The following is a 20258-nucleotide window of genomic DNA, read 5'->3' as shown; positions in this document are numbered from 1 at the left end:
ACGCAGCATTCAGCACTGTTCTTACCATATGGGTGATCACTTGCTTTGACAGAAATGGTGGTGCTTTTCTTCCCTGCGTCAATACTTGCTCCACTGGTTGGCGTAGACCCAGATTTTCCATCTCCAGAAATTGCAGCGACCAAGGTCAAACGGAAATATTCACTAAGTTCAGGAATGTTGTCGTCAAGAACATGCAGGTTTAGGACCTAGAAGAGGAGCAAACCAAGGACAGAAGAATCCAAAAGTCAGAAAATATAGAACAAAGAGTAGAATAATGACAATGTCTGCCAGTCCCACTCAGCTTTCAAACTTGCAAATTATGAATCCGGAGGAAGCAGTGACAGTTCTGTTTTCACTGATCTTGGCAAGACGGGCAGTGCAATAGCAAGTCCTAACAGCCTGTTGCCTAGGTTAATAGTCCCAGGGCAGTGCACCTGGTGCCAAAGACTATTTCTGTGTGAATAAATGTGCCATGGCAAGCACGTGACCCATGTAACCATATTGGAAAGCTATATAATGTAGATGGGCTCCATGGAAATGACGGCAGGGGCTGCAGAAGGAGCTACCATGCCCATGATGGTGCAGGTGGGCGCGGAGGCGTGGCAGCAGAGGACAGAAGAGAGTGGAGTCGGCAAACAGGTAAGTCGAGCCGCTCAATCTACTCAAACCGTGACCAGCAAGCGTTCACCCTAAACAGCTCACTCCATTGGAAAATGATGACCGGGACCTTCAGGTTACACCATGCAATTGCCCCGCCCCAAGCCATATGGCGAGTTGTTATGGCGGCCTACACTTCTGCAGAATTTTGTTATCGAATGTACCACTTTTTTTACTGCAAAATGTGGGGGGATACCCTCCATGCACACCCTCATTATGCCACCCACCCCCAGGGTCGGACAAAGCCATAAGATTGTCTCGGACACCAATGAAAAAGTGGCCCACAGTTGCAAATGGCAAGTCATTCCTTTTGTGACACTGTTTGAATAGTAGCCAAGGGGGAGTTTTTGATTAATTGGGATGCAAATTGTGCATTTTAAAGTATATTTATTCAGCAACACTGGTCAAAACTATTAGCCGCGTAGGGAAGTAACTCAAGAAACTGGCCCACATTGGCCAAAAAAGTGAGCCACGTTGACCAAAAAAATGTGCCCACACCAGCATTTGTCGTTTTTGGTCTGGCCATGGGGCTATTGCCCGACAGCCCAGTCCTAGTCAGCCCCCCTTCTATATACCTTACCCCAACTTTCCATCTGCATTTTTCAACCAAAGAAAAGTGGCAAAAGATTCGGCAAAAAGCAATTCTCCAAAAGTGTAAGTCGGCAAAAGAGGGTAATACTGTTGCAGCATGTACGGCCAGCCACCTGCTGTAAGATGTGCTGGCCTTGCCCTACCTCGGGACCCAGATTGCCTCCTCATGATCTCCCCTGACTGACAGTACCAGGCTTGGCGGAACCAGTCTAAAAAGCTGCAGTCTTGTGGCCTTCGTTCCTAGCTGGCCAAAGATGTACAGATACAGAAATGTTCTCACTGAAATGTCCTTTCAAATTAACTAAAGGTGATGCATATTTTCATGTGTGGCGGTAAGCAACTCCTACATTTAAAACAAATGATGTATGGCGTGGGGGTTGGACCTTCAAATTTTGCCCACTGCAGAGATGTTTCATTTGTTTTGGTCTGACCTGGTGACAGCAGCCATGATACCCGGCCCGCCAGATGCCATTTCGCCTGGCGCCAGTGTTGGGAGCATTTATCTGGTATTGGGATAGGTGCATTAAGATGCCGTCTCCCCCCCATAAGAAGTTCCCTCCCTAGCAGAGGGTCCAAGACTTGAGAGCATACTGGGGAGCCTGTGGCACACAGAGGGATCTGAAGCGTGCCCAAAGGAGGCAGGCAGAAGGTAATAAGCAAAGAGAGGGAGCAACCAGTGGATCATGGAGCACGCAGAGGGAATAATACGCAGGAGAGACTAACAAGGAGGAGGAGCTGGCAGGAAAAAGGCTAAACGCAGGCATGGAGCTGGCGGGGATGTAAAGGCACAGACAGTAGGCAAAGATGCCTGTAGCATAAAGAGTCAGCAGGTAAGCGGCTCTAGAATACAGAAAAGCTGCAGGCAGAGAAAGTTTTTCCACGATGAAACGGGCACCAAACACTTCAGCAAGTACAGTAGATGAGACGGTCGTGGAATACTGAGAAAGCAGTAAGACACGGTTGTGGAAGAGTGAGGAAACAGGGATTTTTGGAGAAGGCTGCAGATCACAGAAGATACAGGCAGAAGGATCATCGCACATTTTAAAGCCCAAACACAAATAAGAACGATTTCTTTTGGCCATTTTTGTGCAGGCTTTAAAATATCGTATTATTACATAGAACCCTGCTCCTTCCCCACCCCCACCTTCTCCCGCTCAATCTCTCGTTAATCGGGGCAGGGGGCTAACCCCCAAAAACCCCCCTTTCCCCACCCACCACCTCCTTCCCACATCTAAGCATGCATTCTCCCACACATACTCATACAAGACATACACGCACACACACATACAGTTTCAAAATTACCTGTCACTCCTGCGTCGAGTCCACCGGGTCACATAGAGCCTGTCAGCCCCTGCGCGCACTCGTGTGCCGCAGGGGCCTGACAGTCTGATTTAGAAAGACCTCTCTGTGCGGTCACGGAACGGTCTTTCTAAATTGGTATTTTTTCCATTCGGAAAAAAATAGGTCTTTTGACCTAGGATTGGTAGAAGTGCCTGTAGATAGAGAACCAAATAGAACTTTTAGCTGATCGGAGTACTACTAAGCAATTCTTTAGTGCAGTAGTAGGTAACAGGATTCTGCAGGGACATTTGTTACAGCAAACCGTGGTTGTTTTATCAGATCATCACAAAGGGGCGGTCCTTAACAGTTCTTCTCACCCACATTTTCAAGTAACTGCTATTGGGTTAGGAAAACCCACCCACCAGCCACTTATATCCTCACATTGGAAGATGGTAATGCTCAAGCTAACACTTAATTTGTTCATGCTTCAAGGGTCATATTATGTTCATCAAGCCTCAACTTCATTGAAATGCAATTGGATAGTCATTTTCTTTTGGCTACAGCAGGAAATAAATCTTCCATCTATAAATGTAACTTTACTGCGTCTGATCATGCTGAGCGTGTGCTATAGTGTGCATGTGGATGTTCGTGCATGAGTAATTATGCATGTGTGAAGGGTGATAGTTCTGGGAATGTCAATTGATAAACTACAAACAAAGAAAAGATGTATACATCGATTTAAGAAAGATTGATATTTCACTGTTTTTTTGTAAACAATTAAATTTGATTAATATTTCTTCATATATTCAACGCTTATTCAACACAAAATGCCAAAGACCATTTGTCATTCAACATTCCAACACCAGTGTGCTATTACTAATACAGTTCAATTCAATTTAATAATTACATGGAAAAATTAATCAGACGGATAAATAAATCAGTATACGTTTTTGATAATATCACATTTGATCATCGAGATAAATTCTTAATATTCTCTCATTCTAGTTTGCTCAACGTGTTTCAGGAGTCTATTCCCTTCATCAGGAGCTCTTCAATTCGTTATGAATCTTTGTACTTGGTTAAATCTGGATGCTATTCTTTGAATCGATCTCCGTCGTATTCTTGATACTATAAAAACGTTATCTTCCTCAATTTGTGATATCAGTAGTACTGTTCCCAATCATCCCCAATCCAGAGTGGTGTGTGGGCTGTATTTCAATGTCACTGTTGCATCGAAATTCAGTAAGTTTCAGTGAAACGGCTTCAGAATTCCCATTTGGGTATATGAGCTTCCTTTTTAGTCACTTGTCCCGTATTTTCTACAATACCCTCTGGTATCAGGTATGCAGCTTTTAGTTTCACTTGAATATTGAGTAAGTGCTTCAAATCGTGTAGTTCTTCTGTCATGGTCTGCTCTTTGTGCTCTACCAAAACAGACCGCACATCTTGTTTTCGAGCTCAAGTAGGATGTGGGAGCTGGATGTTGGGACATTGATGTGTGTGCAATATCCAATAAATCTACCTCGTTGAGCCCCCCCCACTCCATGGATCCTTCAGTTCCCTCCTGATCAGGTTTAGGGGACTACTTAGGAAGCATGTGGGTGTTGATTATGAGGGGGAGACTGGGTTGGTCAATCAGAAACCTGAGATTTTCCTGCCCTGGAGATTTAATATTGTGAATGAAGTTCCAGTGCAACAAGGTAACTTAATAAGACAAAAACAAATGTCTACAATATCTACACAGGTTAGGGTTGAAGACCGCCCCCTTAGTAGGAGTTATTAGCAAGGGGCTGGAGAAATTGCTTGTGTGATGAATTCTAGCGATCCCTCACTAAATCCCTGCCTAAAGTCTCTTCCCAGTTGGCAAGGGAAAGGCAGATGCTTCCTGACCTTCACCCCGGGGTGGTGCTCTGAAGCAGGATTACCTGGGAGGAGAAAAGGCTCAGGGAAGTAAGAGGAATCAGTAGGGTGAGACACAGTATTTGCCATCCTCTAAGGAAGAGATATCACAACTGCCAAAATACATTATCGCCTGTTGCCACAATAATCTATCTGTTGCACCGCTTGAACACCTCAACGTGGGTGAAAACAGCCAAAACTCCTGTGGTATAAAAGTGAATAAAACCCCTTCTCAAGCCCATAGAGCTAGAAAACTCCAAAAGGGGTAATGGAAAGAAGTCTGTGAGTAATAACCACCAAAAGCCCAGAAAACCTCATTTCTCTTTTCAAACAAGACTGGTTAATGATTTGTATGATACTCCTTCAATGAATGCTGTAAAGAGCCGAAATAAAATCATTAAGGCAGAGATCATGCAGCTGGAAGCTGCAGTAGCGAGGCAAGTGAGCCCTATTTAGAGTTTCCAGGTGGCTGGATTGCACCTGAGAAGAACAATCAGGGAAATGATCACAGTTCAACATTTAACCTTAAGTGTTAGTTAAAGTAACATGTTTTTCACACATAAGAACACTTTTAGGAAAACCACTGAATAAACATGGTTTTGGTTAATAATTCAAAGTCAATGTGTTACCTGACGGTCCCTAGACGAAGAACACCCTTGTCCTACGTGGGTGTCTGTCCCTAGGGCAGAGGTGATGCACCGCCTATCTAAAAGGGATAGATTAGGTGAGCAGTCCCTAAATCTACAATGTTTATGTTTATTTGAGATCCTTCATAGGAGTAAGAGCAATGTCTCAAGCACTAGGGCCACATTTCTGCAAGGAACTGTTTCTACGGTCTAGTAAGTCCTATATTTTATTCGACCTTCAGAGAAGTGGGTTGACCCTAAGTTGTAGATCAATTGCTAAATTAAAAAAAACACAACTAAGAGAAAAATCATAAGAAAGCCTTTTCTATTGAGGAAAAGGAAAACACCTCATATAAAGGGCTGTGCTATGTAGCCCTAAAGGTGGTGTGGACTTCTATTGGTGGTTGCTGGTAGACATTGATAGATTCCCAGTTCTTAAGCGGTATTGTGAATTACTGAGAGATCTGGGAGAAAATGTTTCCATTACAAAGCCATCACTTCTATTCTGTATCCACTGTGTTCTTCGGGATATCCTGTTTTTAAAAAAGTCGACAGGTTTTGATGACTCCTAGATTTGTCATCTTCTTCAGGACCAAGTTGTTTTGTTCTGTCTTGAATTAGATCAGCGTGTCGGATGAATGTGGATGTCAATCACCACTTCCACCTAGGGAAAAGTGTCAAAGACTAGTTTTGGTATAGGTCCGATGGATAAAAGTAATTTACTTTTAGCATAGTAGCGTTGTTCTACATAGCAACTTATAGTGCAGAGTTTATGCGTCTATTGTGTTAAACAGGACTCAATCTGTTCCCCCCACACAGATATGGCACCCATCTATCACCCAAGTGCTCCATTTCTGAAAAAAGGACAAAATAGATGTGTGTTCGGTCAAGGTTATGTAATTACCTTAGGCCCAGATGTCTATGTAGAGTCTGGGTGTTCTTGTGGCTATCCTTGTCTCCTGTGGATTGGTTGAGATCACAAGAATCCCTGTGGCGGTCGTAGGACTCCTAGGGATTAAGGGGGATATTTCATGTTAAATGTGACCCTTGACCAGTCGTTCGCTTTTGCATTTCTTATGCATTACCCGTAGGGTTACCCGGTGTTGCACATTCACATCTGTATGACCATTCCAGTTGGTTTTGCATCTGCTACCGGACTTGTATTGTGGTTACGCGCAGCGTGCGGGTAACGATTAGGATCCAAAAGAGGATGGTCAGTGCATGTATAGCAGTACAATTTTTAGTGCATGCATCATGGCTTGTATTTAGTTACAGTAGAGCAGGATGGCATTCCCATGCTCCACTGTAGGCTCGCATGCAATATTGATTAGTGCGCATGGAGATACAGGAGAATTGGCTTCTCATGCACATCTTGCTGTCAAGAACTTTTTTTGAATTACTCAATTTGTGTTATGTCCGATCCCGCGTGTCCGCTCGTGATTACAATGACTTACCGTGGTTAGCGGTCTGTTCCCAGCCTGCAGGGTACACCGAACGCTGCTTAGTCGCGCTCCGTCTTGCCAAACAAAAGGGTTGCCGGGCAACACTGTGGGCACTTAAATAGTGCATCTTCACTGTTTATGCCCCTTTCAGCCGTCAGCCATTTTGGAGTGGACCAAGGCTGCTATTGTTTCATACGGAATGCAAGTGATATCAGTTTGCATGGTGTGACCACTGTGTGTTAGGAGAACAAGCTCCATAATACCTTATTGTGCTTAAAACGAGGGACAAGTCAATATAGATATATGGAATCTCAACACACTAATTGATAGTAGTGAGTAGAATGTGTAAAGGTTTTATCACAATCCTACTGGCTGGACATCTCCGGGGGTAACAGTTTTGCGGTTCATAAGGCAGTTTATGTCATGCCGCTTAGGTGAAATCCAAGTGCCATTGGCAAGCATCATGGTGCTAGCTATATTCCTGGAACGACAATTGTTGTTATGCTGGATTTTTTGGTGTCATTTTTGGCCCAATTTGAGGCACATGTTGGTCCGCAATTAATATATTTTTTTCTTTTTTCTATTTTTGGTCTACTTGATGAGGGCAAGTTTGTGCCATTGTATCCCATCATTGAGGCCCTTCCTCACTGTGTCCAGAAAGAATATCCATAGCTGTTCACGCTTTAGTAACATTTCACCAAAATTGCCTCCCATATGTGGTGATCTCAGTTTTTGTAGTATGGTTCATTTGAAGTCATCCTGTGTATGGCCATGTGTTTGAAAGTGGTCAACCAGGGGTGCTGTAAGTTTTTTCATGCGAATACAGGAATACAGGACTTGATAAGTCTAGTTTTTACTTCTCTCGTTGTCATGCCCACATATCGTAGGTTGCACAGGCACGTGATGAGGTATACAACGCCTTTTGACTTGCAATTTGTTAAATGTCTCTGTTCCCACGGGGTGTGCCATCCTATTTTGATGCTTTTGCTTCTGGTAGTTTGGGCACACATAGTGCACCCTCCACACGGGGTATGACCCCTGCGTTTTGTTGTACCCCAAATAGTGGGGTCCCTTGGAGTAGAGTCTTTTTCTTTGAGTGTGTGCACTAGACTGTCTCTCAGATTCCTTCATCTCTTGATAGCAAAAGAGTGCATCGGAAGGGAACTGGAGTCCGTTTTCAGAATGGCCCAAAATCTTTTTATCTCCCTCTTCAAAGAGTTGAACATGGGAGAGTAGCTCATTACTGCTGTGATTTCCTCTCTCTCAGTGACTTTAGCATGCTGTTGTAGCATAATTTCTTGGGGGATGTTTCTGGCTCACTTACAGGTGTCATTAATGATTTATTTGGGGTAACCTCTATTGTGTAGTTGTTTCTTAAGGGCTCCCGCTTGTGTGTTATAGTCGTTGGCCGAAGTACATGTTCTTCAGTACCTAAGGAACTGGCCAAAAGGTAGATTATGCCTCAGTGCTTTTGGATGATAGCTGTTATACTGTAACAATGAGTTCCTGTCGGTGTCCTTCTTGTATACTTTTGACATCAATTAGCCTTCCTGAGCAGCAATGTGGAGGTTCAGGAAGGGAGTTTCAGTCCTGCTGGAGTCCATTGTAAAGTTGAGATGGTTGTTACAGGTGTTTAGCCATAAGTGGAAGGCTGTCAGTTCTTCACATGTGCCCTGAAAGATTACCAGAACATCGTCGATGTATCTCTTCCACATCTTGATGTTGGTCAGGAAGGGATTTGTTCTTGCATATACATGTTCTGTTTCGAAATATTGGATGTATAGGTTGGCTAGTCTTGGGGCAAAAGTTGTCCCCATGGCCGTGCCGAATATCTGTTGAAAAAAAGTATCTTCAAATATGAAGACATTTCTTGTTAGGGATATTTCGTCCAGATGTGTTATAAAGCCTGCATGCCCGGATGATAGGCTCGGGTCATCCGTGAGTCGCCGTCTGACCATCTCCATTGTTTTCACTTGCGGGATGTTCATGTATAATGCCTCAATATCCATGGAAACTAGACATTGGTTGTTGTTGTCAAAGGACAGAGTTGTGAGTAGGTTCAGAATTGCTGTCTTTTACATATGACGTCAATTTAAGGTATCTTTTCACGATGGAACCTGACAACGTATTGCGAGAGTGGTTCTAGTATTGAGTTGATCCCTAACACAATAGGTCGTCCCGGAGGAGGGGTTATGCCCTTGTGCACTTTAGGTAGAGCGTAGAAGGCGGGGAGCCTTGGATGGGTGGGTGTAAGGATAGCAGCCTCCTTCTCATTGATGTATCCTTTGTTGAGGGCTTCTTCCACAATGGGACGAATGAGTCCTCTCAATGATGGAGTAGGGTCCGCTGGTAGTGGTCGATAGCTATTGGTGTCATTCACCAAGCAGTTAACCAAGTGTTGGTAATCCTGAGTGTTCATTATAACAGTCACTCCCCCTTTATCTGCGGGTTTTATCGTGATTTATTCATTGTCGGATAGGGCTTTCAGTGCTTCCAACTCTTCATTGCTGCATTTCCACTACTTCCAGTTTTTTTAGAAGAGCCTGCTCAAATGTTATGCATTCCGGTGTGATGCTTTCCGCAGCTGGAAAAAATTGTGATGCAGGGCGCAGGTCTGTGAATTGGGACTGGTCTTGTTTGCTTTTTTCCTGAAAAAACTGCTTGAGTCTTATTTTTCTGAGCAGTTGAGTAATCTCGATCCGTGTTTGGGACGGGTGTATTGAATGTACAAGTGTGAGGGAGGGATATCCTTTTGTTAGAGTGTTTAATTTAGGGCTGTTTGTGTTTAATTTAGGGAAATCCTCGTCAGAGTAGGGATAGTGTGGCGTTCATCCAACCTTTTTATTGAATAATATGGCTCACATTTCTGATTCCTCACAGTAGAGATTTCAAAAAATTCCTTTAAGATTACGACGCTTTGGGGAAATTAATCTGAAAAATGGGTATTGAAATCTACTTGTGATCTTAATAGAAGGTTCCTGTGGAATAACTTGATAGGGAAACAGGATCCCTTATCCCAGGATTCTCACTTTAGAATGTACGTTGTAATCATCCCTTATTGAACCGTTCTAATATCCTGGCATTGTTCAATGAAATATCTTGGTTAAGGCTATTGTGAACTAAGGATATAGAGCTTGGCGATTTTTGACAATAGTAGAGTGGATAGTATAGCAATAACAGTAACTTCCTGGGCAGTGCATACCATGCTGTAGGTAGAGGCTGATTCCCTTAGAACCATGGGATATGACGTGTGCCATAAAATGACGAATCCAGGTCGTTATGGCAGTAGCGCTGCACTTGTAATGCCTGCAACCAACCTGATTTGTCTCTCCAGTCTTGCTCTGTACTTGTAATTCCTGAAACCTACCTGATTTGTCTCTCCAGCCTTCCACTGCATATGTAATGCCGGCAACCTACCTGATTTGTCTCTCCAGCCTTGCACTACATATGTAATACCTGCAACCTTCCTGAGTTGTCTCTCCAGATTTTCGCTGCTCTTGTAATGCCTGAAACCTACCTGATTTGACGCTCCAGCATTTTGCTGCACTTGTAATGCCTACAACCTACCTGATTTGACTTTCCAGCCTTGTGCTGCATATGGAACACCTAATAACATCTTGCAATTCCATATCCTTTGTACCTAGCGTCTTTGTGCGCTGTTATAAATGCACAAATAAATACATAAATAGATAAAAATAAGTAATCAAAAGTCTCCAGGTATTGTAATTAAGGGATCTAGGACTGAATCCTGGTTTGACGAAGATTTAAAAATCTCATGTTCAATGGGCAATAAGAATCGGGAAGTGTGTTTTTGACATCTAATAGACAGGCCCCTAAATCTCAAGATGACTGTTCTTGGTTACTGGTATTGTTGTCAGTTAGGAATGAGTTGAAAGCTGCGGTGAGGCACTATCTTAAAAGTTAAGCAGGGATCTGGTGATAGGAATACAAATATTTCCCTTTTTATCCTGGAATGTGAGGGGATTTGGGAAGTTGCCCCGAGATTGTGAGTTGATTAAATTGATTAGCCAACATACATTTATATTTTTGCAGGATATGTGTTCTGTAGATCACTTTGTGTGGGCTGGCTATGAAATTTTCCAGCAGCCTGCTATCAATATACATGGTGGTAGACCATCAGGTGGTCTACTTATCGCAATTAATGATAAACTTGTCCACAGGGGGAAGTTTGTAGCTAAGGACACTATAGGTGCATTGGCAGTGGATATCGATTTCGGTTTCTGTAAAGGAACAATTCGATTGCATGTTTTATTATTTAATATTTATTGACATCCCCTCCACTGATGTAGGATTTTGCTAACTCATTACGAGAGATCTTGGATAAGTATAAGCATAGTGTGCCGGATGGGGAAATAACTTTAGCAGGATATTGGAATTCAGTGTGTTTATCTCTCAGAATTGTAGGGTAATGATTAAAGACAGGGAAAAGGAATATTGCAGGCGATTATTAGGGCATGTGTTGAGTGGAGTCTTTTCATGCTGAATAGAAATGTGTTAGGAGATAGGCCTAGCAAACCAACATGGCACAGAAAGGTGCAGGTCTCTTGGATTGACTATGTCTTCCACTCCAAATATCTCTTTCAAATCTGGGAGAGTTTGATAAATTAGAGAATGTGGCCAGTGATCATAGTATTAAGACACAAAAAACATGCATCTCTTGGAGTCCTCGGACCCTTGAATTATTTAATATTGAAATGGTTAAGATTTGGCACACATCTAGTATTGGTTTAAAGTAAAAGGCTTCTCCACTGAAAGATTTTCTACCTTTATCAACCAAAAAGTGATGGAAGCTGTTAATGGCAATAAGACCTGGATACATTCTGACCGGGAATACAATTATGATAACACTGTGCAATGTAGGAAAAAGAAAATGAGGCAGGATATTAAAGAAATACAAAACATATCTATTTCCCTGCACATTAAGATAGAATTGATAAGGAAGGTGAAACAGAAATATACAAACTGGATTAAAGCCCATAGATATTTGTTTTAACAATGTGATGGGGAATCTATGCTGAAGATGGTATTAAAAAATGATGCAATAAATGTCTGGGCTTTGATACAGAATAAGAGGTATCTCCAACGCAGACCCTTTCATTAATCGTGGCGAGCCAGTGGATTACCGATTTTAAGGAATTCTATTAATAATCCTCTTCAAAACAATTTAATTCCAATTATGAGGGTCCTTGGACCTTGAAGGTCTCAGAGGACCAAATTGTTGATATTATACAATCTAGTTCGAACTCGCATGCTCCAGGGCATAATGGAATCTGCAAAAGATAATGAAACTTGTGCCAGGAACCTGGGCTTACATTCTGTTTCTGCTTTTTGAAAGTATTCTAAAAAACAGATGTATTCCTTTAACCTGGAATACTTTGTGATTGTCCATGTATTTGATAATTATTATTGGTTATTCATAATGCGCTTAATACCTAGAGGTTTTTAGGCACAGACCTGGGGATCGAACCTGTGTTACTCCATATCTTCTTGGTTCCAAGGCGAGCATGTTGCCCCTGAGCTATCCTCCTGAGACAAGGGTGATGATTTGTCCCCATCATGTTATCGCAAGTTATCACCCCACCTCCCTCCTGGATTCTGACAGCAAAATATTTTTGCTGTTATTACTAAAAGCAATTGAGCAATTGATATAGAAGACTAATCTGTTGTCGAAATATCAAACCGGTTTCAGGGGGGATGGGGATGGAAGTGAATGGTCTGGCAATTAATCCATTGATTGATTGCGCCGGGGGAGAGGTAGCTAACCCACTATATGTAGCATGTATAGACCTGACCATGACATTCAACATGGTAGATAAAGCTAGCCTCTGGACTGTGAGGGTGCAGAGGTAGACGTGGGACACAAAGGTGGAATGTTTGTTGGCACAAACCTTTATTTGACAGAAAATAAGGAAGAACCTTACCTGTCCCTATAATTAAGAGGGGTTTTCCTGGCTCAAACAAAACTAAAGATGGCGTCAGAATGTTCATCAAAACTAAATAGTACTCGGTCCTATGTACCAAACCTATTTCCATCTCTTACACTTCAAAAGAAATCCAATAAGGAGGCTCCACCCTGGCTCCACCAGTAAAACTCCCTCCTTTGGGATGATTTAAGGCAGTTCACAAATAATGGGGGAATATCCTTCTTCCCCTAGCCATCACTAGTCTTTTTTTTATGGTTCCACACAGATGCGCAGGAGGTAATTCTTCCCCAGACCTTTTCAGCCGATTTGCTTGTAGTTCCAAAATAAGATTGGAAAGGTATCTCTATTCCCCAAGCCTTTCTTAGGCTCTCTTTCAATAGAATCAATAGCATCAATATTGTCTGAATTTCTGTCAAAAGATATATATTTTCCTTCCTCTAGTCTTCTCTTAACTTGTACCAAAGGATCTCTTTCTCTTCCCCAGGTCTTCTCTTAACTTGTGCCCAAGGATCTCTTTCTTTTACAGTGGTCTTTGGGAATTGGAAAATGGTCTACCATACCAAATGATGTAAAGCCCCTTTTAAAGGGAGACGGGAAAGAGCAAAGAAACTGTTGCTCAAGGGGCTTTACTAGAGGGTGATTATATTGAAAGGCCAGGGCATTATCACATGCTATCTGATTCCTGTTGGGACAAAAGAGGGCTATCTCAGTATACCCATGTTTGGGTGCTGCAGGGACTAATGCGCCATGCGAAGTAGAGACCATTGAGATTAATGAAGACAAAAATTGGATTAAAGTAGGTAAGGGAAAATGCTGTAATCTCAATGATGCCACCCTAATTCAGAGCCTACCATGTGTTACGCCCTACAGCTGAGTCATCTAAAATGAGGGATGACCCACAGAAGATATTTTCCATATTTAGGACAGTGGAGGAAGAATAAATACTGAGGGGATCAAACTCCAATAAGAAATGCCCGGCAACTTCGTGATAATAAATCATATAAGGATAGAGAAAATAAAAAGATTGGAGGGAAGGGTAGAGATAGGAGGAGGTGTTCTATTGTCTATATTTGGACCATCTTTTTGGAAAACGGGGTAAAAATCCCTTAATTGTAAGCATACTCTGTCGCTTCTTTTGGAAATTCTAAGCTTACGGTTATTGAATGATATTCAGCTGGTTGATTTTGTTTAAGATGAGTGTGTTGGGGGGGCGTGGCTAGCAACGCGATGAGGAGGACGTAGCTCTCCGTTGCTCCCGCGATCGCTGCATGAATCCTGATAAATCGCCTGATATCGCTAATTATGAAACGTAAAATTGACTTCTATGCTTAGCCGAAACCGTGGTGCTCACTCGGTCCAGGCGGTGAAAATATTTGGAAGCAGGGCACTGAGATATGTCGAGGCGAAGGTGGAAGAAGAACCACCTGGCGACCTCCTAAAATGGCCACCTGAGTGAAGAGACTTAACGAATGGCAAGCACTGGGCTGCCGAGGAGAAGACCGCGGAAGGAGCTGGGCGCTCCTATGCGAACCTTAAGAGGCGGCCTCACGGCGAACCTGACCCGGAGTCGAGCGGAACAGCGGGGGAGGTGGACGACTCGCCCTGGCCCTGAGGATCCGGGCCTGGGCCTCGCCCCGCGGCAAGGTGGCCGAGGTGGGACCCTGCAAACGAGTGCCTCGGGGCCCTCCTCCGCTCCCCCCGGGACACGAACTGGCTCACACGAGCGGTTTGCCCACCCGCCATATCTGTGAAGAAGAGCTGGGCCTCGTCAAGAGCGGCTCCCGGGTCTTCCCCATTAATCCGCTCCAGTGCGCAGTGGACCCGGCGAATTGGCCATTGGAGGAACGAGGTGGCCTCGACGAGCGGGAAGGTCCGGAGCACCGCGCTGCTCCATCCCATGCAGAAGGACAGATCCTGAAAGAACTCGCTGTAATGAGGCACCAACTCATATACTACTTGGCCCGGAACACCCGGCACGTCGTGCCTTGCATTGCAGAACCAACGCTCGCATAGGGGCCCCCCCCGAGAAGGGGAAGAACTGGCAACACCCCCGGGACTTGCCTAGATGACAGACACCCCCTGCACTGAGACCGCAGGGCGATCCAGAGGACCGGCCTGGCACAGACCCGGGACACGGAGCACACAGAGTGGGGATGGTACACCATCGGGAAGAACCCAGCGGCGCCGTGGTTAGAGAGCAAGAACGTTTTAAATCCCGAATCCCAGCAGGAGCACACCCAGAGGCCCAAGTCACGGTACACATCCTGACACATTGAAGGGCCACAAAGCAGCTGTTGCCCACTGAGGGGTGACATCACCTTTGCAGGCGGTGGGCTCTGTACCCAACCACACCACCTTTCTCCCTGCAGGAGGACGCAAAGACGGGAGATAGACCTGGCACCGCAATTCTAACAAGATCGCTTCTCGGCTTTGCCACGGCCTGACTGAGACTGGGTCGACCCAGCGGACACCACCGAAGGCCCTTGGTAAGAACACTGTTATCGAGCCACCGCCCCAGGATCGGGGTGCGACCATGGGCATAGAAAATACAAGGAAACCCAACATGCAGAACAGAATTGAACAATATACTGTGCCTTCATCACAACAGACGGATTCCCAATCGCTACATCCGACGGGATGGAAACTGAACACGCGCTCTCGCTTAAAGACGTCATGACGGCCATTGCAGACTCCCGCTCATCTATGGAGCAGAAGATAGACCGCATAAGCCTCGATGTCTCCCTCCTTAGACACGACCTCCAAAAGCTGTCGGCGCGCACTGGAGAGGCAGAACAACGGATTGCGACGACAGAAGACGGCCTACACAATGTGCAACAACAGATCCATGGAATCTCGGCCACACTCAAGACGCTGGGGGCCAGGGTGGAGGAGAGCGAGGGAAGGTCCAGACGCAATAACGTTCGCATCCTTGGTATCCCCAAGAAAGAGGAAGGGCCCTGCATGGTACTCTTTTTGGAACAATTGTTAACAGACCTGTTCGACTTGCAATCCTTTTCAAAGTTCTTTTCCATTGAGAGAGCTCACCGAATGCCCGCAGGTAGACCATTGCCCGGCACTCCCCCACGCACCGTGATCGCGAGGTTCTTAAAGTATCGAGACCGGGATGCGCTCTTACAACTTTCAAGAACCAAGGGCACAATTACATTCAATGGATCTAGACTGGCCTTCTTCCCAGACTATATCAGGGAAGTACAGAAAGCGAGACAGTCCTTTTGGAAGCTTAAGAAGCAACTACAGACATTGAGAGTCAAGTACGGCCTCCTGTTTCCCGCACAATTGAAAATGTATTACAGAGGCACGACGGTCCACTTCGATGATCCCGGAGAGGCATGGCGCTGGGCTGAGCAGCACATTGAAGGAGACTGGTCCGCACCCCGAGGTAACAACAACAGAAACAGGAACTCCAGACCATCACCGGAGCAACATCCCAGGCCGGACCGGCCACCAGTACCAGGCCCGCTAGAAGATGGGGGTGATGGGCCACCGTCTTGAACCCGCCGATGGCCTCGCCCACGGGGTACCCACTGCGTGGTCACTGACAAAACGAAGCCATGGGACTACCAAAGGCGATTTGACACTCTTGTAATGCGGTAAGCGGGGGATCGCTGCCCTCCCACTTGGGTGTTTAAGAGGGGGTACAACACCATCACAGCCCCCCGAGTTTCTACTTGAACTTTAATAAGGGCAGTTAAAGCTGACAATCTATTCTCTCTGATTGTCAGCAATATTGGGTCGACAGGTACTTCAAGTTGGGGTGGGGGATAGGGAGGGGGAGAGAGGAGTTAGTTGGGGAACGTTTTTTTTTATTTTAGGATCGACCCTCCCTGGTAGTTCTCCAGGGATGGTGGAGCTCCTGGCCAGTTGGGACCACACCACACAGGGACAGCGCTTCAGACCTCAATCTTTATCTCTCTTGCACCGCATGTTCACACACCGGGGCTGCACCCTCAGGGGCAGCCTGCTTATCCCTCTTACACCTCTACTAGATGCCACTTGACCAATGTCACCCATCCATGTCCACGCGCCCCAGCTCTCTCAGGGTTCTCACCTGGAACGTGAATGGGATGGGCTCCACGATCAAAAGACGTCTGGTCAAGCAGCTACTTTCCAGATATTCCCCCGACGTGGCCTTGCTCACTGAAACACACCTTGCGGGGGCACACTGTAAATTTGTTCTATGTACCAACTATAAGTCCACCTTCCATGCGGGATATACCATGGGATCCAGGGGCACCCTCATTCTTATACATAAACGGGTCCCGTTTGTCTTACATGCACTAGAGCAGGACCCTTGTGGACGCTACGTGATGGCACTTGGGACACTCCGGGAAGAAACACTGGGACTTGTTTCCATTTATTCCCCACCTGGGCTGGGGCAGGAACTCCTTGATGACCTGACCTCCTTGATGGGTAGGCACCAATCGGAAAAGTGGTTCCTGGGTGGCGATTTCAATGACATCATGTGTAACACCCTAGATCGCTCGCACCTTAGACAACGCAACCCGAACCTCCCCATGAAGCTGTTTAACTTTGTGTTTGCCTTGGGTCTTGGTGATGTATGGCGGGAACTGCACCCGGGAACCAGAGGCTATTCGTTCCACTCCGGGGCGCATGGCTCCCTTTCCAGGCTTGATTACCTATTTGTTCCACACACAGACTTGTCTAATATGCTCTCGGCAGACTTGCTCCCCCGGGGGGTTTCGGACCACTCGTCTCTCCTGGTGGAGAAGCGACTGCAGGGAACGGCCCCCCCCTAGAACATGGTGATTGAACACTTACTATTTAGGCAGCTCAGATTGGGTGGACCGCCTTACGGAGATCTCAACTGAGTACTTCGAGATAAACGGTTCTGATGAAACCGACCCGATGGTGCTGTGGGAGGCCTACAAGGCAGTGCTGCGGGGAGAGATAATCTCTTGGACAGCGGATAAAAGAAAGGAGATGCTCTGGAAGATAGCTGAGGCAGAGGAGGAGGTAACCCACAGAGAGAATGAGCATACCCTAGACCCTACCACACAGACCCACGTGTCCCTTCAGCGCGCCAGTGAATGCCTCCGAAACCTTACGTTAGACAACACCAAAGAGGCCCACTGGGAATCCAGAGCCCGGATATACGAGCGTGTGGATAAAGCCGGTAAGCTGCTGGCTTGGCTTGAGAGGAGGGATGAGGGTCGGCACTCGGTCCGTGAGATCATCACCCGCAGGGCGAGATCTGTCGGTCAGATGCTGAAATAGCAGAAGCCTTCGCCCAATTTTATGCTGAACTATACCATGCCCCGGAGCTACCGCTGGACCGGACCCTTCTTGATGGAGTGGTGCTCCCCACTCTATCGGTGCAGCAACGCGAGATGCTGGACTCTCATCTTTCTGAGGCCGAGCTGGTAGAAGCCCAGAGAAATATGGCAGAAACTGGTAGGTAATAACATAGCACCTCCCATGCATCAGATGCTGCTGGCCGCGCTAGAGCGGGGCTCCCTCCCGGACAACCTATGTAAAGCCACCATAGTGGTCATCCCCAAGCCGGATAAACCCCAAGAGCAATGTGCGTCTTATAGGCCGATCTCGCTAATCAATGGTGAAGCCAAGGTCCTGGCCAAGCTCCTGGCTAACCGATTGCAACGGGTAGCGGATACACTTATACGCCTACTCCACCTGGCGCTAGAATGGGCCCCCATGCTCGATACCCCATTAGCACTGCTGGCAATAGATTTTGAGAAGGCATTTGATTCTGTCCGTTGGGATTGCCTTTGGGAAATCATGGCCCGTATGGGATTTGGAGAAAGCTTCCTAGGTTGGGTAAAATTGCTTTATACAAACATCCGGGCAGAAGTCAAAGTGAACGGATGGACCTCCAGAGCCTTTCCCTTAGATAGAGGCACGCGGCAGGGCTGTCCCCTTTCTCCTCTCTCCTTCGCCGTCGCCATTGAACCATTGGCACTGTGGCTTCGTCGAAGCGGGGCATGGAAGGGATTTAAGTGGCCCGAAGGGAATGAAGACCGCATATCTCTTTATGCAGACGATCTTCTATTATACCTGGCTGATCCAGTTCGGAGCTGCCCCATAGTAACTCAAATACTCGTTACTTACGGGGAATTCAGTGGGTTGAAAATTAATTGGAAGAAATCTGTAATGTTTCCGGTGAAAGGGAGGGAGCAGGCAGAGTTACCGAATTGTCCATACTGGCTTGAACGGCAGGGCTTTAAATATTTGGGGATCTGGGTAACACCTGACCTCACTAGATATGGAAGACACAACCTCCAGCCGATCATGGATAGGTTGGTCAACGACGTCCACCACTGGAAACTCCTCCCTCTGACCCTCATGGGGAGAGCCGCACTCTTTAAAATGATGTCACTAGCGAGATTCCTCTATGTTTTGCAAAATGCCCCTGTTGCGATCCCTGCCCCTGAATTCAATTGTCCCTCCTTAGGGAACTCATCTGGGGGGGAGGCCGCTCACGCATTGCAATAAGTACCTTGCAGAGGTCAGTCTGGGAGGGTGGGATAGGCGTACCCCGTCTCCAGATTTACTATTGGGCTTCACAACTCTCGGTGGTCAATGACCTGCTCCACGGGGACCGGGCGCTACCTCACATTAGGGCAGAAGTGGAACCCATGCAGGGTGCGGACCTGCTGCAGGAGCTGTACCAATCTCCGGGTAGGCCATCCCCCCGCTCACAATTAAGGCCCACACTACTACGATTTGGAGACAGGCACACGTGTTTGTTGGGTGGGAGGATAAAATAACAGCAGCACAACCCCTATGGCACAACAACAATCTGAAGGAAATCGAGAAGCCTTCCTGCCTCCTTGAAACTTGAGGAGAACCATCTCCGGTTCCGGAAGCACCTCAAAACCTTCCTCTTTGCTTCTGCTTTCTCTCTCCCTCTCCCCTGCTAAATTCTTCACTGAAACTGCACTGAATCTGCAACTGGGCCTCTCTCACCGACCTCGGTCCTTGGCCCAGCCACTCTCCACTTGCACTGCCTCCCTGGCAACCCCTGCACTGCAGGACTGTCTCTGTATCCCTACAGCCCCCCCCTTCCCAGCACTTGTCTGCACTTACCTTGCACTTGCCACCAGCTGGCCCTATTTATTTATTTATTTTTATTCTACTTAACCTGTACTGCACTTCCCCCCCTCCCCTTCCCCTTGCACTTTTTCCCTTCCCCCTACCCCTGCACTTGCGCGATCTAAATTATACCTGGCCTAGTAGGATCGTTGTCTGTCTTCCCCTTGTTCCCCCTCCCTGCCTCGTCGCGCCTTGAAACACTTGTATAGGCGCGTTACAAATGCCATATCATATCATATCATGCTACCCGAGTACATCCCCAGCAAATGTACATCCACTCTCTATAATGTTATCACCTCCTTCGCAACCCCCGAGCTATTGGGATTAAAGGCCAAATAGGAAAGGGAGGTGAGGGAAATAGACCCTGAGGACTGGATCCAGGTCCTAATGCACCCACGGCAGGCAGCCATCTCCTCCAGACATAGACTGGTGCAACTTAAAATCCTGCATAGGGTGTACTATCCTCGAACACTCTTATATGGCTGGAAGAGGGCAGTGAGTCCGAACTGTCTCCGTTGTGGAGAGGAGGAAGGCACCTTCTATCATATCCTCTGGACATGCCCTCGGATCCGTGACTTTTGGACTGCATGCTGTACGGAATTGTCCAGACCCCTTACTTGTCCTATTGAACTAGATTCGAAGGTCTTAATATTGGGTGTACCGGACATGTCTGAATCTAATAAATGGGAAAAACCGCTATTGAACACTGCGATGGCCCTAGTGAA

General features: G+C 46.2%; 1 protein-coding gene across 2 annotated transcripts in view; it reads right to left on the bottom strand.

The window, feature by feature from the left end:
* ADGRV1 (adhesion G protein-coupled receptor V1) overlaps positions 1–20258 on the bottom strand; it is a 2479945-nt gene that overhangs the window by 1748411 nt on the left and 711276 nt on the right. For both annotated transcript variants that reach the window (XM_069627623.1, XM_069627624.1), the window contains exon 23: positions 26–206. In XM_069627623.1, coding sequence (XP_069483724.1) covers positions 26–206 — 181 coding nt within the window. The remainder of the gene's footprint in view (positions 1–25; positions 207–20258) is intronic.

This window comes from Ambystoma mexicanum, chromosome 6p (genome assembly GCF_040938575.1).
Source record: "Ambystoma mexicanum isolate Mex_15411 chromosome 6p, UKY_AmexF1_1, whole genome shotgun sequence".
NCBI classification, from domain to species: Eukaryota; Metazoa; Chordata; class Amphibia; order Caudata; family Ambystomatidae; genus Ambystoma; species Ambystoma mexicanum.
The sequence above is the reverse complement of the archived record's forward strand: the minus strand, read 5'-3'. Positions and strand labels throughout refer to the sequence as shown.